We start from the raw sequence: 19565 nt of genomic DNA, 5'->3' as shown, positions 1-19565 counted from the left end.
CAGCCGGAGCATCTGACGGTGAGAGGTTGATGAGTGGTTGACGCTGCCAACACACACATACAAGCGAGAGACAAGGAGAGACGAGAGAGAGATACAGTACCTTGCAAAAGTATTCATCCCCCTTGGCGTTTTTTCTCATATTTTGTTGCATTACAACCTGTAATTTAAATTGATTTTTATTTGGATTTCATGTAATGGACGTACACAAAATAGTCCAAATTGGTGAAGTGAAATAAAATTAAAGTACCAAAACATTTTTTTTTACCCCCTTTGCTATGAAGCCCCTAAATATGATCTGGTGCAGCCAATTACCTTCATAAGTCACATAATGAGTTAAATAAAGTCCACCTGTGTGCAATCTAAATGTCACATGATCTGTCACATGATCTCAGTATATACACACCTGCTCTGAAAGGCCCCAGAGTCTGCAACAGCACCATGAAGACCAAGGAGCTCTCCAAACAGGTCAGAGACAAAGTTGTCGAGAAGTACAGATCAGGGTTGGGTCAAAAAAGATATCCAAAACTTTGAACATCCCACGGAGCCCCATTAAAGCCATTATTAAATAATTGAAAGAATATGGCACCACAACAAACCTGCCAAGAGAGGGCCGCCCACCAAAACTCACGAACCAGGCAAGGAGGACACTAATCAGAGGCAACAAAGAGACCAAAGATAACCCTGAGCTGCAAAGCTCCACAGTGGAGATTGGAGTGTCTGTCCATAGGACCATTTACACATATAAAGCCGTACACTCCTCAGAGCTGAGCTTTATGGATGAGTGGCAAGAAAAAAGCCATCGCTTAAAGAAAAAATAAGCAATCACGTTTGGTGTTCGCCAAAAGGCATGTGGGAGACTCCCCAAACATATGGAAGAAGGTACTCTGGTATGATGAGACTAAAATTGAGCTTTTTGGCCATCAAGGAAAATGTCTGGCACAAACCCAACACCTCACATCACCCCGAGAACACCATCCCCACAGTGAAGCATGGTGGTGGCAGCATCATGCTGTGGGGATGTTTTTCATCGGCAGGGACTGGGAAACAGGTCAGAATCGAAGGAATGGTGGATGGCTGTAAGTACAGGGAAATTCTTGAGGGAAACCTGTTTCATTCTCCAGACATTTGAGGACAATGACCCTACGCATACTGCTAAAGAAACACTCGAGTGGTTCAAGGGGAAACATTTAAATGTTTTGGAATGGCCTAGTCAAAGCCCAGACCTCAATCCAATTGAGAATCTGTGGTATGACTTAAAGATTGCTGTACACCAGCAGAACCCATCCAACTGGAGCTGGAGCAGTTTTGTCTTGAATAATTGTCAAAAAACCCAGAGGCTAGATGTGCCAAGCTTATAAAGACATACCCAAGAGACTTGCAGCTGTAGTTGCTGCCAAAAGTGGCTCTACAAAGTATTGACTTTGGGGGGGGGTGAATAGTTATGAACGCTCAAGTTTTCATTTTTTGGGGGTCTTATTTCTTGTTTGTTTCACAATAAAACATATTTTTCAATTTTTCAATTAAATTTTAATTGCAGGTTGTAAGGCCACAAAATAGGAAAAATGTCAAGGGAGTGAATACTTTCGGAAGCCACTGTAGAAGAGACGGATTGTTGTATAGGCACACTGTATTACTTATACTAATATAACTAATATAAGTACCGGAAATGAGACAGGAGTAGAAATTAACATCGGTTTTTGTTTACTCCCAACTGGCGCAGTGGTCTAAGATACTGCATGTCACTGCAGTCCCTGGTTCAAATCCAGGCTGCATCACATCCAGCCGTGATTGGGAGTCCCATAGGGCGGCGCACAGTTGGCCCAGTGTTGTCTGGGTTTGCATATTATTTTCTTTACAGTCTTTATCTTTAAATAAACATATATATATTTTTAACATAACAGTTCTCTTAATGTTACAATGGCAATTTTCAGAATAACCTCTCCTGAACTAAGGAAGGGTAGACTACCTCGGTAGACTACCTCAGTTCCCAGACTTAACCCTGAGGTGTATTCTGCCCCAATGTCAGAGTTCAGTCTCTCAACTCAATGTTCAACCTTTCATGGGGTCGTCTTTCTCTTGCAGGGTAATGACAATGTACAAGTGAGTCTACAGTCACATTGTCTCTGAGTCTGAGTGGTGTTGGTGTATGGCCATACTTGGTTGCAACAGTACCTCATAGGTGAGTCTGGAGTATTTTCCATATTTGTAGGTTGCTGCAGTGGATATTCAGGTGCTGGCACATAATTGTGACAGGTCTCCAGTAGCCACGTGTCTCCTCAGATGATGTTCTCTGGCGTGTGAACTGTGTAGGGCAGAGGGCCTGTTTGTGCTACCACTGTTGCTGGTATCCACTTTGGTTCCGAGCAATAACTCAAGCTCCAGCTCTGAAGCTTCTGTCTGTAGCTTTGCTGGGGGTACCACTTTGGTTATAGCATAGGGGGGATCGTTCTGTAGGTCAACAGGAAGTTGTTTAGGTGCCTGTTTCCTCGAGTTGATTTTATAGCTTGCTTCATTGTCTGCTTGATTCCATGAATGACCTGAACTCTTCAGACACAAGTTGGGGGTCATTATTGCCATTGAGTTGCGTTGGCAATCCCAAGCGACCGAAGATTGACCGTAGCTCTCCGATGGTTCTCTCTGCTCTTCATCAATGCTCTTCATCAAGTGCTCTTCGTCAATGCGACCTCAGGCCATTTGTTGTCTGGGTCGACTATGACTATGTCATAAGGTGACAATGTCTATGATCTCAGACATCACCGGATCAGTGTGGGTAAGGCCAAGTCACGTTCTGCACGTGAGGCATGTTCCGCATCTTTTGACGTGCAGAACGCGACTTGGCCTTTTCTTCGATAGCTGTGTCCAAGTCTGGCCACCAAAGGTAGCTGCGTGCAATCTTCTTCGCACCATGCCACAGTGACCTGAATGGTGTTCAAGCACCTGCTTTCTCAGTGGCTGCCATATGATGATTTGAAAGTCCCGTGACAAGCATCCAGACTGATCCGTGAGCTCGTTTCTCCTCACCAGCTAAAGCTGTCCGTCAGCTCTCCTCCCCAGCACAAGGTGACAATGTCTATGATCTCAGACATCACCGGATCAGTGGGGGTAACCATCTTCACTTGGGCTGACGTAACTGGTGCGTTCATCACTTCCTGGAAGTAGAGGATTTCAGCCTGGGAGTGCTCAGTGTGTGCGACATGTAAGGGAAGCCTGAAGAGTCTGTCTGCATTGCAGTTCTGCTCAGACCTGTACTAGATGTCGTATTGGTGACCACAAAACTCTAAGACCCATTGCCACATGCGGCTGGCTGCGAGCAACAGAATGTGGGGAATGTGGGGGGTGGTTGACCAAAGATGGAGGTGAGGTGGTCCATCAGCAGTGTGAATCGTCATCAAAACCGAATCTGTTGGAATTCCTTAAATCTTTTGCAACCCTGTGAATTTCCTGCCAGTTTAGTTTGATCTTTTCCAGCCATGTGCGTCATAGAAAAGCTGGGTGGTTGCCTTCCACGAAGTAGAGTGGTAGATTTACCTTCTGTTTGTTGAGCTCCACTGTAACATTCACATATCCTCTCACTGGAACAATGTCATTTCCGGGCATCATCATCATCGGCTCTGCTGAGAGCTGATGTAGTTTCTCCTTGTATACAGCCACAGACAGCATTGATATGGCTGCTCCAGTGTCCACTTGCCCCCGTTCTGCTTTTCCATCCTGCAGCAGTGTTACCCGTTATCCGTGTTCATTGTCTGAAATGGACAAAACATGCTCCCTCTGTGTGCTCCACGTCATGCACTTTCTTTTGTCACTTCCTGAGGTCTCTTTTCTTTCATTCAGCCATTTTGTTTGATTCTGTCTGTCTGTCTTTTTTTTTTTTTTTTTTTTTGGCACTTAACAAAAAGTGTTGGTCTGTTATATTGACAGAGTATTTGAGTGCGCTGTGTAAATGTTTGAGGGAGAAAGGGAGTATGTTACTATAAGGTGTGTTTCTGCCTGTGTGCATGGGTTAGCACAGCTGTAAAATGCCTAGATTGGTGTGTCACACACACACACACACACACACACACACACACACACACACACACACACACACACACACACACACACACACACACACACACACACAGGCCTTATTTATGTGTCTCTCCTTCAGCTGCCGGCGTATGGGATTGTGTCTGTAGAGAGATTATGTACACCATGCTAGCCTCTGTTCCCGCTCCACATCCATCAGACTACACAGCACAGCCGCACCACATCACTTAGCTTTATAGACCCGTCTGACAACCACGCACGCGCACACACACACACACACACACACACACACACACACACACACACACACACACACACACACACACACACACACACGCGCGCATAGACTCGCACGCGCACATACTAAGAAAAGTGACGTGTGTCCGTCCGTGTCTGTTACCGTTAGTTGTACTGTTAGTTGTAATGGCTACGTATTGTAGATCAAGTGCATTTGAGAGTGTACTTAAAGCCAGTGTCACGTCATGTAGCCGAGTTGCCCCCCCCCCCAAAAAACTTCTCTCCTGAGAAAACAAAGATGCTGTCGCCCCCCCACCCCCACCCCCCCCCACCCCCACCCCCACCCCCGCCTATTATACACATAATAATACCTTCATTAAAGGACAAAGTGTGCGGCGCAAAGTTTGAACAACGTCAAGTGTATCAACTGTAAAGCAACACGGCTGATTGTCTATTGTCCTCTCATCCAGCGCAATCACACAGGACACAAGCTTGGGGGCACACCCTCCGCCATCATCTTCATCACACAGAGTAGAGGGATGAAATGTCCCGATGCATACACCTACACTGTGCTGCCACTCAAAATAATCCCCCCCCGGACCTGTCCACAATGTCTGCTTCCACTCTGATCATTATCCCCCCCAATCAAAACAGACAGCGCCAGCCCTCCCTCCCTCCCTCCCACCCGCCAACCGTACCCCACCTCGCAGTTCTACTGAGGAGCACAATCACTCTCTCCACCCGCCCCCGCACATTAACATACACAAGGCTTTAACTGTGCTATGACTGATGAGATACACAGAGAGAAAACATTACAAAAGAACGTTATGATTCTGAGCGTACCGATGAGTCGTCAGTGATGCATATAGTGTGGATGATCTATTTCTCATGTAATGTAAAGAGCGACGCTATTGGCCATATGTGTGGGTGTGTGGGGACCATGCTATCCAGGGATAACGCTATTGGCTATATGTGTGGGGACCATGCTATCCAGGGATAACGCTATTGGCTATATGTGTGGGTGTGTGGGGACCATGCTATCCAGGGATAACGCTATTGGCTATATGTGTGGGTGTGTGGGGACCATGCTATCCAGGGATAACGCTATTGGCTATATGTGTGGGTGTGTGGGGACCATGCTATCCAGGGATAACGCTATTGGCTATATGTGTGGGTGTGTGGGGACCATGCTATCCAGGGATAACGCTATTGGCTATATGTGTGGGTGTGTGGGGACCATGCTATCCAGGGATAACGCTATTGGCTATATGTGTGGGTGTGTGGGGACCATGCTATCCAGGGATAACGCTATTGGCTATATGTGTGGGTGTGTGGGGACCATGCTATCCAGGGATAACACTATTGGCTATATGTGTGGGTGTGTGGGGACCATGCTATCCAGGGATAACGCTATTGGCTATATGTGTGGGTGTGTGGGGACCATGCTATCCAGGGATAACACTATTGGCTATATGTGTGGGTGTGTGGGGACCATGCTATCCAGGGATAACGCTATTGGCTATATGTGTGGGTGTGTGGGGACCATGCTATCCAGGGATAACGCTATTGCATAGAACAGTAACCTTGACTCCACATCGCTAACACATCAGGGCATAAGTGCTGATAAACAGTACTTGAGAACACACACACAGCTGCTGCTACACACACAACACACGGCACATCTCAAACAGAGGAGGAAACACAGGCGACTGATTATGTGTTGCCTTACCTTTCCGCGATGACACGGTGGTATCTGCAGATGAAAGGGAGAGAAACAGAGAGCAGTGTTAGGAGTTGACAGGCTGTTGTCTCTGAGGCACATCAAATGGCGGAGATGACAGCGGCAGTCGGTGATTGGTTGGGAGGGGCAACAATGTCGTGGCCCAGATGGGGAAACCAAAAAGGGGGTCTCTCATCTCAGCCGTCTAACAGCACAAGCACTCCACTTCAACACGCGCACACACTCAACCACTACTGTTGCCTTTGAACGATCTTGTGGAGGGAGGTGAGCGAAGGAGGGAGGGAGAAAGGTAAAGAGGAGAGGGAGGGAGAAAGGTAAAGAGGAGAGGGAGGGAGAAAGGTAAAGAGGAGAGGGAGGGAGAAAGGTAAAGAGGAGAGGGAGGGAGAAAGGTACAGAGGAGAGGGAGGGAGAAAGGTAAAGAGGAGAGGGAGTGAGAAAGGTAAAGAGGAGAGGGAGGAGGAGAGGGAGGGAGAGAGGTAAAGAGGAGAGGGAGGGAGAGAGGTAAAGAGGAGAGGGAGGGAGAAAGGTAAAGAGGAGAGGGAGGGAGAAAGGTAAAGAGGAGAGGGAGGGAGAAAGGTAAAGAGGAGAGGGAGGGAGGGAGGGAGAAAGGTAAAGAGGAGAGGGAGGGAGAAAGGTAAAAGGAGAGGGAGGGAGAGAGAGCAAACGAGCGAGGAAGACACTGGGCTAAATAAATTGAGGCCTTGAGAACGAAGGGCAGAGAATGCCTGAAATTCCCAGTCAACTGCGATGCATTATACAAGTTACTGTGAGTGGAGATTTCTCATAAGTAGAGCAATGACATTTTTGTTCAGTTTGTTCAGTTTGTTATATCTGGAGTACTTCTCCTGTCCAATTCGGTGTCCTGTGTGAATCGAAGTGTGCGTTCTCTAATTCTCTCCTTCTCTCTCTCTTTCTCTCTCTCGGAGGACCTGAGTCCTAGGACCATGCCCCAGGACTACCTGACATGATGACTCCTTGCTGTCCCCAGTCCACCTGGCCGTGCTGCTGCTCCAGTTTCAACTGTTCTGCCTTATTATTATTCGACCATGCTGGTCATTTATGAACATTTGAACATCTTGGCCATGTTCTGTTACAATCTCCACCCGGCACAGCCAGAAGAGGACTGGCCACCCCACATCGCCTGGTTCCTCTCTTGGTTTCTTCCTAGGTTTTGGCCTTTCTAGGGAGTTTTTCCTAGCCACCGTGCTTCTACACCTGCAGTGCTTGCTGTTTGGGGTTTTAGGCTGGGTTTCTGTACAGCACTTTGAGATATCAGCAGATGTACGAAGGGCTATATAAATTTGATTTGATTTGAATGACATCACGGCTCCTTGAGAGACTGCACAATCTGAATACATGTCAGGATTTTTCCCTGGTAGGGAGGCACTTCGGACCAATAAGGTGGGGAATAATATTATTTTAGGGGGGGGGGGTTGTAGAGGCTCTCTCTTCTTAATGGACGGTTCCAAAGTGCCACAACAACAGAGGGAAGAGTAGGAGTGAAAATAGTACATTTTGCTTATTGTTCGCATAAGATATTTACCACAAGCCTGTTTGTAAGCTCCCAAGGTTTCATTTTTATGTGATAGACTTCTCAAATCGGGAGGACTGCAAAATTAAATAAAGTGTAAAAAAAAACGTGTTTCTGTTGCACTCTGTGGTCCAAATCCTTGAACACATTTGTGTACTGGCCAGACGCCCAAGAAGCCCAAACGGCCGCAGACAGGGGAAGCCTGTAATAATTGAATCCGGGGTGGATTTGCGTCGGGTTGGGCTAAAGGGGAGATATAATCTACTGCTTTGCCTAATTGCCAGAATAAAGATGGCCTCCATTGTTGCGTTTGGCATAGATCAAAGCTGCGCGGCGTGCGATTGGGCATAGGGTTTTAAGGCTTTAGCTGCTTTTTGTTTGGCGAGGTGTTCTGGGGGATTTGGGCCAATATTCCCCCGCTGGTTATTACACGCGTCTGACTGTCTGTTACGGGAAGCTTCACAGCAGTGAGATGGCCCGACCTGGACAAACTACCTTCTTCTAACTGGTACATTCCATCATGCCAACTCCACCGCCGCCATTGGACAAACCGTGCAGCCATGAGTGCTGTGGATTTAAAACGGTCTACAGATAAACAGTGAAAAACAAAGGCTGAATCTTGTTCACTGTAGGACTTGACACGGGGCCCCACAACATCACCACTCGTGTCAACAGGGGCGAAACAGCGCCTTTACTTCTTAAAGGCGGCTAGAGAAATTTGGCTCCAAAAACTACCGGCGCACTGTCAAGAGCGTCCTGACCGGTTGCATCATGGCCTGTTACGGGAAGTGCTCCGTCCACAACCACGAGGCCCTCCAGCTGGTGGTGAAGATGGCCCAGCACATCACTGAGTCCATGTTCCCACCCATTTAGCAGTGGTGTAAAGAAAAGGGGACTTTAAAGGAATACATACGTCGTTATTTTGTATTTTACTATTTACATTTTTGACAACTTTTACTTCACTACATTCCTAAAGTAAATGATGTACTTTTTACTCCATAAATTTTCCCTTACACCCAAAAGTACTCGTTACATTTTGATTCACACAATTCACACACTTATCAAGAGAACATCCATGGTCATCTCTACTACTTCTGATCTGGTGGACTCACTAAACACATGCTTCGTTTGTAAATTATCTCTGAGTGTTTGAGTGTGCCCCTGGCTATCTGTACATTTAGAAACTGTGGCAGTCTGCTTTGCTTAACGCAAGGAATTTGAAATGATTTAAACCTGTACTTTTACTTTTGATACATAAGTATATTTTAGCAAATACATTTACTTTTCATACTTAAGTATTTTTAAAAGCAAATACTTTTTGACTTTTACTCAAGTAGTATTTTTCTGAGTGACTTTCACTTTTACTTGAGTCATTTTCTATTAATACGGTATCTTTACTTTTACTCAAGTATGACATTTGGTACTTTTTCCCACAACTGCCATTCAGGACCTCGACTTGAACGCTGCCTGAGGATGTGCAGCATCATCAAGAACCCCACACACAGCCCAGCCACGAGCTGTTCACTCCCTTACCGCCGAACAGACGGTATCGGAACATAAGGTCTGATATCAACAGGCTCAGAGACAGTTTCTATCTGCAACACATCAGACTGCTGAACACTTGAGCTGCACTGACCACCTGCACTGACTCTCCGCACCTTAGCACTCACGCACTCACGCACTCACTCACATACCTACACTGACATATAATCTACACACACACACGCACACACACACACTTGCTGCTACCAGACTCTTTACTATTGCTAATACTTATGTATTAAATTAATTAAACAATTCCCCCTTCCCTGATACATGTGTAAATATCGGACAATAAATTGTGCATTCCTGTATTATACTTATGCTAAAATGTCTATTATATTCTACTGAGCCATTTACTTTATGTTTGTGTTCTTATATCTTATTGTTTCTTATTGTTGTTGCATCGTTGAGAAGGAACCTGCAAGTCAGCATTTAGTTGGACAGTGTATACCTTGTGTATCCTGCATATACAGTAGGGCAAAAAAGTATTTAGTCAGCCACCAATTGTGCAAGTTCTCCCACTTAAAAAGATGAGACAGGCCTGTAATTTTCATCATAGGTACACTTCAACTATGACAGACAAAATGAGAAAAAAAAATCCAGAAAATCACATTGTAGGATTTTTAATTAATTAATTTGCAAATTATGGTGGAAAATAAGTATTTGATCAATAACAAAAGTTTATCTCAATACTTTGTTATATACCCTTGTTGGCAATGACAGAGGTCAAACGTTTCCTGTAAGTCTTCACAAGGTTTTCACACACTGTTGCTGGTATTTTGGCCCATTCCTCCATGCAGATCTCCTCTAGAGCAGTGATGTTTTGGGGCTGTTGCTGGGCAACACGGATGTTCAACTCCCTCTAAAGATTTTCTATGGGGTTGAGATCTGGAGACTGGCTAGGCCACTCCAGGACCTTGAAATGCTTCTTACGAAGCCACTCCGTCGTTGCCCGGGCGGTGTCTTTGGGATCATTGTCATGCTGAAAGACCCAGCCACGTTTCATCTTCAATGCCCTTGCTGATATAAGGAGGTCTTCACTCAAAATCTCATGATACATGGCCCCATTCATCCTTTCCTTTACACGGATCAGTCGTCCTGGTCGCTTTGCAGAAAAACAGCCCCAAAGCATGATGTTTCCACCCCCATGCTTCACAGTAGGTATGGTGTTCTTTGGATGCAACTCAGCATTTGAGTTTTTACCAAAAAGTTATATTTTGGTTTCATCTGACCATATGACATTCTCCCAATCGTCTTCTTCATCCAAATGCTCTCTAGCAAACTTCAGATGGGCCTGGACATGTACTGGCTTAAGCAGGGGGACACGTCTGGCACCGCAGGATTTGAGTCCTTGGCGGCGTAGTGTGTTACTGATGGTAGGCTTTGTTACTTTGGTCCCGGCTCTCTGCAGGTCATTCACTAGGTCCCCCCGTGTGGTTCTGGGATTTTTGTTCTTGTGATCATTTTGACCCCACGGGGTGAGATCTTGCATGGAGCCCCAGATCGAGGAGGATTAGCAGTGGTCTTGTTTGTCTTCCATTTCCTAATAATTGATTTCTTCAAACCAAGCTGCTTACCTATTGCAGATTCAGTCTTCCCAGCCTGGTGCAGGTCTACAATTTTGTTTCTGTTGTCCTTTGACAGCTCTTTGGTCTTGGCCATAGTGGAGTTTTGAGTGTGACTGTTTGAGGTTGTGGACAGGTGTCTTTTATACTGATAACAAGTTCAAACAGGTACCATTAATACAGGTAACGAGTGGAGGACAGAGGAGCCTCTTAAAGAAGAAGTTACAGGTCTGTGAGAGACACAAATCTTGCTTGTTTGTAGGTGACCAAATACTTATTTTCCACCATCATTTGCAAATAAATTCATAAAAAATCCTACAATGTGATTTTCTGGAAAAAAATTCTCATTTTGTCTGTCATAGTTGAAGTGTACCTATGATGACAATTACAGGCCTCTCTCATATTTTTAAGTGGGAGAACTTGCACAATTGGTGGCTGACTAAATACTTTTTTGCCCCACTGTACGACTAATTCAACTTGAAAATGGTTATATCTCTCCAATCCCTCATTGAAAGAGAGTGACCTTAACCACTCAGAGAGAGAGAGAGACGGAGACCTCTATATCCAAGTAGAAAATATCTTCTAAAATATGAATGTAACTCTATCATATTAATGAAAACAGAAACACAATGTGGACTCTGTTGGCATCTCAACCCGATCGTCCCTCGATTCACTATCTATAATGCATAACCACTATTTGACGCTCCACTTCTGGAAAGTACTCATGCGATCATGTGGAAGAAGTGATATGCAGTTTAAAGCCCTCAAACAGTGAGACGGCAGAACAGCAGTCTGTCCTCTACACACATGTTTGCGATATAGAGAGTGAATTACTCATCCCACATGTGAAAACAGGTGTGTTTTTATCAATGTGAATATTTACTTTAAAATTGCCTCATCCATTTTTGGACTTCTGAATTAATGATATGTACCCATTGATCCTTGAAGAATATAACTTGCCTCATGAGCTTAGTTCAACAGTCACACCCCATCAGATTTACGCCAATGTTTGTTAACAAAGCCAACGTAAACAAACACTACAGTACACATCCTCAAAACATGGTTAAAACTATAATGTTGATATATCTTGAATCGGCGATCCTTACATCCATAGCTCTGTCTATGAATTTAAGAGTGGTTACATTTCTCCAGCCCCTACCCCTCAGATTTTTTGGACAGAAACAGGGGCGAAGAGAACGCTTTGCTATTGTTTCAATGGCAGTGATAATCCTGAAAAGTTTCTACAGCTGCACCATTGAGAGCATATCAACTGGCTGCATCACTGGTATGGCAACAGCACCGCCCTCCATCGCATGGTGCTACAGAGGGTTGTGCGGACAGCCCCGTCACTACATCACTGGGACCAAGCTCCCTGCCATCCAGGACCTCTATACCCACTGTTCCTAGGCCGTCATTGTAAATGAGAATTTGTTCATAACTGACTTGCCTAATTAAACAAAGGTTAAATATTTTTTTTTTTAAACAGGCGGTGTGAAAAGGTCTGGAAAATCGCCAAAAACTCCAACCAAGCACACACAAACAAGCTGTTGCTACTCTGTTTATCTTCTATCCTGTTGCCTAGTCCCCTTACCCCTATACATATCTACTTCCATCACTCCAGTATCCCTGTCCCCTTACCCCTATTCATATCTACCTCCATCACTCTAGTAACCCTGTCCCCTTACCCCTATACATATCTACCTCCATCACTCTAGTAACCCTGTCCCCTTACCCCTATACATATCTACCTCCATCACTCTAGTAACCCTGTCCCCTTACCCCTATACATATCTACCTCCATCACTCCAGTATCCCTGTCCCCTTACCCCTATACATTACCCCCCTATACATATCTACTTCCATCACTCTAGTAACCCTGTCCCCTTACCCCTATACATATCTACCTCCATCACTCCAGTATCCCTGTCCATACTTACCTCCATACATATCTACCTCCATCACTCTAGTATCCCTGTCCCCTAACCCTCCCCATACATATCTACCTCCATCACTCCAGTATCCCTGTCCCCTTACCCCTATACCTACCTATACATATCTACCTTCATCACTCCTGTATCCCTGTCCCCTTACCCCTATACATATCTACCTCCATCACTCCAGTATCCCTGTCCCCTTACCCCTATACATATCTACCTCCATCACTCTAGTAACCCTGTCCCCTTACCCCTATACATATCTACCTACCTCCATCACTCCCTATACATATCTACCTCCATCACTCCTGTATCCCTGTCCCCTTACCCCTACCCTGTATCCCTGTCCCCTTACCCCTATACATATCTACCTATCACTCCTGTATCCCTGTCCCCTTACCCCTATACATATCTACCTCCATCACTCCTGTATCCCTGTCCCCTTACCCCTATACATATCTACCTGTATCCCTGTCCCCTTACCCCTATACATATCTACCTCCATCACTCCTGTATCCCTGTCCCCTTACCCCTATACATATCTACCTCCATCACTCCTGTATCCCTGTCCCTGTCCATCACTCCCCTGTACCCCCTATATACATATCTACCTCCATCACTCCTAGTATCCCTGTCCCCTTACCCCTATACATATCTACCTCCATCACTCCAGTATCCCTGTCCCCTTACCCCTATACATATCTACCTCCATCACTCTAGTATCCCTCCCTATCTACCTCCATCACTCTGTATCCCTGTCCCCTTACCCCTATACATCCCCTTACCCCTATACATATCTACCTCCATCACTCCTGTCCCCTCCCTATACATCCCCATCACTCCTGTATCCCTGTCCCCTATACATATCTACCTCCATCACTCCTCCCTGTCCCCTTACCCCTATACATATCTACCTCCATCACTCTAGTATCCCTGTCCCCTTACCCCTATACATATCTACCTCCATCACTCCTCCATCACTCTAGTATCCCTGTCCCCTTACCCCTATACATATCTACCTCCATCACTCCAGTATCCCTGTCCCCTTACCCCTATACATATCTACCTCCATCACTCCTGTATCCCTGTCCCCTTACCCCTATACATATCTACCTCCATCACTCCTGTATCCCTGTCCCCTTACCCCTATACATATCTACCTCCATCACTCCAGTATCCTTGTCCCCTTACCCCTATACATATCTACCTCCATCACTCCTGTATCCCTGTCCCCTTATCACTCCTCCATCACTCCTGTATCCCTGTCCCCTTACCCCTATACATATCTACCTCCATCACTCCTGTATCCCTGTATCCCTGTCCCCTTACCCCTATACATATCTACCTCCATCACTCCTGTATCCCTCCCCTTAGTATCCCTGTCCCCTTACCCCTATACATATCTACCTCCATCACTCCATCCCTGTATCCCTGTCCCCCCCCCTTACCCCTATACATATCTACCTCCATATCTACCCATCACTCCTGTATCCCTGTCCCCTTACCCCTATACATATCTACCTCCATCACTCCAGTATCCCTGTCCCCTTACCCCATATCTACCTATCATATCCCTGTCCCCTTACCCCTATACCTCCATCACTCCAGTATCCCTGTCCCCTGTCCCTAGTAACCCTGTCCCCTTACCCCTATACATATCCCCTATACATATCTACCTCCATCACTCCAGTATCCCTGTCCCCTTACCCCTATACATATCTACCCATCACTCCATCACTCCTAGTATCCCTGTCCCCTTACCCCTATACATATCTACCTCCATCACTCCAGTATCCCTGTCCCCTTACCCCTATACATATCTATACATATCTACCTCCATCACTCCAGTATCCCTGTCCCCTTACCCCTATACCCCTGTATCCCTGTCCCCTTACCCCTATACATATCTACCTCCATCACTCCTGTATCCCTGTCCCCTTACCCCTATACATATCTACCTCCATCACTCCAGTATCCCTGTCCCCTTACCCCTATACATATCTACCTCCATCACTCCAGTATCCCTGTTAATATGGTATTGAAATACTTCAAAAATAATAATAATAATAATAATTTCCAGTATATTGTACGCTTACTTCCTTATTTCATATTCTTATTTCAGTTTTTTTGTTGTTGTAATACATTGCTATTGATTATTGCATGGTCGAGTTTTGAGTTTGCAACAAAGGCTTTTCACTGTACTTGAAACTTGAAACCTGTGTGTTTCTATCATCGTGAATGAATGGCTACTTTGACAGCCAGGATAACCAAGATGGGGAAGAAGGAAGCAATACTGCTGTAATGATAGTGATCTTCCCCAGCAGCAGCTGAAAATTATCTGATGACAACGAGTAAACGCTTTTCCGTCTTAACACACGTCAATACGCGGCATGAAAAAGCCCTGTGACGGCTTCCTGTGTTCAGATAAATATTGGGCTGTTTGGAAGGTAAAGCTCTTTTAACCCCTCAGACCATCGATTGGCTGGTTTTCTGCCTGGTCGCTGGTGGCTTAGATGGATTTGGAGGCTAATATCCAGTGAATATGTGTGTGGCGTTTTGATGCGGCTGCATGCCCAGCACTACACTCCTGTGGGTTGGGTATTATGTATTCGTCAATACAGTGATCCCAGTCATCCCACTCAGTCGCAGGCTTATGTAAGAACAGATAACGCCCAATGACCTGTCTGTAAAGGAGAGACAGGCTGCATGCATGGTAGTGGTGGACACGCACTTGCCACATGACAAACACACGCAGCTCGTTTGTAACTCGCAACCTCTTTTTATCTTTTTTTTTTCTTTCTCTGTTTGTCTTTGTGCGTCTTTCTCTCAGCAGGACGGGGAGAGAGAGACTATCTAAATATTGTGAAGGTTCAATACTATTGTTTCTTGGTTTTTTTTGTTGTTGTTGTTGTTGTTGTTGTGTAATACTACAATGATAAGACACAGGAGAGTGGTCTAACAAAGTAAATGACCTAAAAAGCTAATCAGGCATTGGCTGGAACAGGCGTGTTGACATTTGCAACACTGATCAGCCATTTGGATCAAGGGATTTCGATGCATTTATTCCCCCCCCCCCCCCCCCCCCCCCCCCCCCCAAAAAAAAATCGATGCATTTTAATGGGCTTGTTACGATGAACAACAACAGAGAGAGAAGAAGAAAGGAAAAAAAACCAGAGTAATATTCATTGTCAGCCAGGATTACTCCTCAGTCCTGACCTATATATCCGCTTGCTTTTCTGCCCGGTCGAAGGCTACTCAAGTCTATTGTTGAAATGGCAACTGTTCATTAACGCAAGATCAGACTCAAGTGTAGTAAAAGTGGCCTCGTGGAAAGAGGGAAACGTCCAAAAATATATAGATTTTCTAAATCGTTCCAAAACTCATAGACCAAAACCATGAGGTCTGAATATTATTATTATTATTATTATTTTTAAACCTTTCAAGAGAAACATCCTCTTTCTCTGCCTGGAATGCAATAAGGAGCCGTAGCTGGAAATGTATCAATTTGCAGCAGAGATCCAAAAAAATGACTTCAGCCACACCCCTGAGAACTCATCTCTCCCAGGCCTTATAATAGTCAGCAGTTTTGGAGAGCTGGGTTGTTGTGATTTTAGGGGTTGCTGGAGGCGTGTACAGACTGACCAGAAGTGAGAAGGTCTTTCTCTCTCTGATAATGATAGTGACAGCAGACAACCATTTTAAGGGGACATAAGCCTCAAAATGGTTTTTTTTACAGCTCTGGGTGTGAATCTCCTTCACTCTCTTGGACACGTGATGATTGAAAAGGCCTGGGTGTGTGTTGCTTTTGAAAGATGGTATGTTTCGAGCCATGTTGCTACTGAGGGGGTCCGCCTGGACTGCTTATACATCACAGACAGTGTGAGTGAATTAGAGTGCATTGGAAAACTGTCTCCCATTGACCTCTTTAAGTTGTGGCCTTCTAAGAAGCTGTCCTGGGAATAGCTTTAATTAAAGACAGAAATTGGGTTCGATTTTTATACCCCTCCTGAACTGAAGAATCCTCATAGCTAATCACCACTTCATCAAGACAAATGAAAACCATATCGGCCAAGATGAACGTGTGTGTGTGTGTGTGTGTGTGTGTGTGTGTGTGTGTGTGTGTGTGTCAGAGGCATGTACAGGACTGCAGACATAAACAAACGCAGCTGTCCTCAGATGATGAAGCACTACAGTGATATATTGAAGCTTTAATGTAATTAGGATAAATTCCTCTACTGTGGCTTGCCCTTACTAAATCACCCCCATTCCACCTGAGTGAACCTGGCCATGCTGACACCACATCACTCCCAGTTATGAACCCACACATTGACAGATGGTGGCCCCCGGTCACACTTGACCTCTGACCTGGAAGTTAATGAGTCCAATTGAGCTGGTGTCGTGGCTGCTCATGTCCGTGATGTAGTCCCATAGGCTGGTCCTATAAGACCCTACAGAGTCGTAGTAGGCTTGTTCAGCCAGGTTTCCCTTGGGGGGAAGCTCTGCCGCATCACTCCAGTTCATTATCGCTCTATTAGCAAAGTCTTCTGCATTGAGATCTTGGGATGCTAAATACACCTATGCTTTATCAAAGGTGAAAAAGTGTCTTGTGTGTTTGTAGCGAGTCTCTAGAGTTGCAAGACCACTGGCTGGGTGTGTCAAGTCACTATGGTGGGAGGATTCTTTCAACAGGCAGAGTTTCCTGCAAGTGTCCTAGCTATTGGGTAGTCGTATGGTATGTTGTCGTCTTCTGAACATTTTGCATCCTCCACGCCTTTCGTTTCTCACCAGCTCAGGTATATACACGCAAGACAGTTTTCTACTCCATGTGCCAATGAGTTTCTTGAGGCAGTGCGCTCCTTAATATCGCAAACACGGGAACACTTGCAGTCTCACTCTGTCTCGCTCTCTCTCTTCTCCATGTCGTGTAGTTATTTGAAACAAACGTCTTCTCTCTGCGGTCTCTGGGTGAGTTAGCAGCGGTAGCTAGCGGGCTTGTTAAGACAAGAGGGAGAGGCTGCTGATGTCGGGTCATGATCCCGCATGATGCATGATCCCCCCCCCTCCCGTCTGCTGAGAGAAAGGTCAGCGCCGCTGTTATTCTCTACTGACGGAGAGCAGGCTGCAAACAGGAAGACGGCACCTTTTTTTGTTACAGGAAGCTCTGGATTGCAGCGCCGAAGAGAGTTCACCGCCACAGAGTTGACACGACTTCAGCAAGCAGGCACATTCGTTATTTTCCCCTCAAGTCTCTGCTTGAATGGGGGTGTGTGGAGAGAAGTGGATGCTATTTGCACTGTAACCGCAGTGCTCTTTGAAAGCACACACAGAGAACGGAGGCAGTGTGGTGCGTCTGAGAGTGAGGTGAAACATGGGTGTCAGGCTGTACTTGCCCCTCTATTTGTCGAACAAAGCATTAGTGCTCAAGTAGAAAATAAAAAAGTATCACCGACTCGGACTCCCTTGGAAAGGCTAAAGGAACAACACAAATTGCCACTAAGCATAATAATTATTAATTAGCAAGCGGTGAGTAACAGATGTCTTTTGTTTTTGTATCACATGAGTTTTTTCCCCCCTCTCTTTCTCCATCCCCCTAAAGCACCGGCATACAATGACATAGTGCTAGTAAATCAAAATGCTATTAAAGCCCATACCTTCCCTCTTTTAAAGAAAGGAAGAGAACAGGAAAGTAGAGAGCGTAGCAGCGTAGTAATTAGCAGTGAGTTAGGGGGCCGTGTATCCTGCGCTCCACTCTATATAAGGCTCAGCGCCAGGTAGAGCAGCGCTCTCTCTCTCTCTCTCTCTCTCTCTCTCTCTCTCTCTCTCTCTCTCTCTCTCTCTCTCTCTCTCTCTCTCTCTCTCTCTCTCTCATTATGTACTAATGACTTGTCTATTAATGAAAATTGAAAACATTTATTTTGCTAGCGCTACGGGTTCGACTGGATTAATTACTACTGCGATGGAGGAATGAAAACACAAAGTGCTGCAGCGCTAACTAACCCGTGTGTATTGCTCGCTAGGCAACTGTTCGGTTCTCACAGGTGGCAACGGGCCCTCTTGAGAGAGCAGAGACGGCATTTGATAAGATGGGGAGCTTAGTCACACAGCAGACAATAGTTTTCAGCTGTCCCCAGAGGAGAAAGGGAAAGGGTTCAACCGAAATGTGTCTTCCCGCATTTAACCCAACCCCTCTGAATCAGAGAGGTGTGGGGGGGGCTGCTTTAATCAATGTCCACGTCATCGGTGCCCGGTGAGCAGTTGTTGTTAAGGGTTAACTGCCTTGCTCAAGGGTGGAACGGCAGATTTTTCCACCTTGCCAGCTTGGGGATTGGAACCAGCGACCTTTCGGTTATTGGCCCAATGCTCTACATGCAAACTGCAAGGGTTACACCTGGAACCAAAAGGGTTTTTCAATGGGGACAGCCCCAAAACACTTTTGGAACCCTTTTTTCTAAAAGTGTAGGAGGGTCATAGTGGGGAGTACAAATACCTAAACACACCCACCAACACATAAAATAAATGTTGTGTTCTGTATTCAGCCAGCAGTGTTACACTATATGGCAACTACAGTACCTCAAAATGCTGATTTAATACAGTGAAACATAGTAGAATGGCTCACAAACACACTCGGACACACACACACACACAGTAACTCACTCCTTCTGTCAGCTGAACACACACACACTTTACTGCAGCGATAATTGTGGCGTTTAGGCGTGGATTCCAAACTAATTACATCGCGATGCGCCCAGACACTGAACACCTTTCTATTCTCACCCACAGCTCAGGCTGTCAATATCAATAGCAGTCTGTCACTGGTCACGGTCGATAGCAATAAAAAATAACAAAGGCGACCCGGACAAATTTAATAGTTATATAAAAACTCCAATAGCTTCAACACAATTAAAGTCCTTTGGTTCTGGGAGGTGAAGATTTTGATCTGAGGAGATGCCACATTTCATGTTGGCCAGGGTAGGCTGACAGAAAGAGAG

At 45.5% G+C, this 19565-nt stretch overlaps 1 protein-coding gene across 1 annotated transcript in view; it reads right to left on the bottom strand.

Annotated features, from left to right (window-relative positions):
• The window catches only part of LOC135504639 (cadherin-4-like), a 362186-nt gene that overhangs the window by 189403 nt on the left and 153218 nt on the right, over positions 1-19565 (bottom strand). The window contains exon 3 of the mRNA XM_064923378.1: positions 5993-6016. Coding sequence (XP_064779450.1) covers positions 5993-6016 — 24 coding nt within the window. The remainder of the gene's footprint in view (positions 1-5992; positions 6017-19565) is intronic.

This window comes from Oncorhynchus masou, chromosome 18, assembly GCF_036934945.1.
Source record: "Oncorhynchus masou masou isolate Uvic2021 chromosome 18, UVic_Omas_1.1, whole genome shotgun sequence".
Taxonomy (NCBI): Eukaryota; Metazoa; Chordata; class Actinopteri; order Salmoniformes; family Salmonidae; genus Oncorhynchus; species Oncorhynchus masou.
Note: the sequence above shows the minus strand (reverse complement) of the source record. Positions and strands in the feature narration are given on the sequence as shown.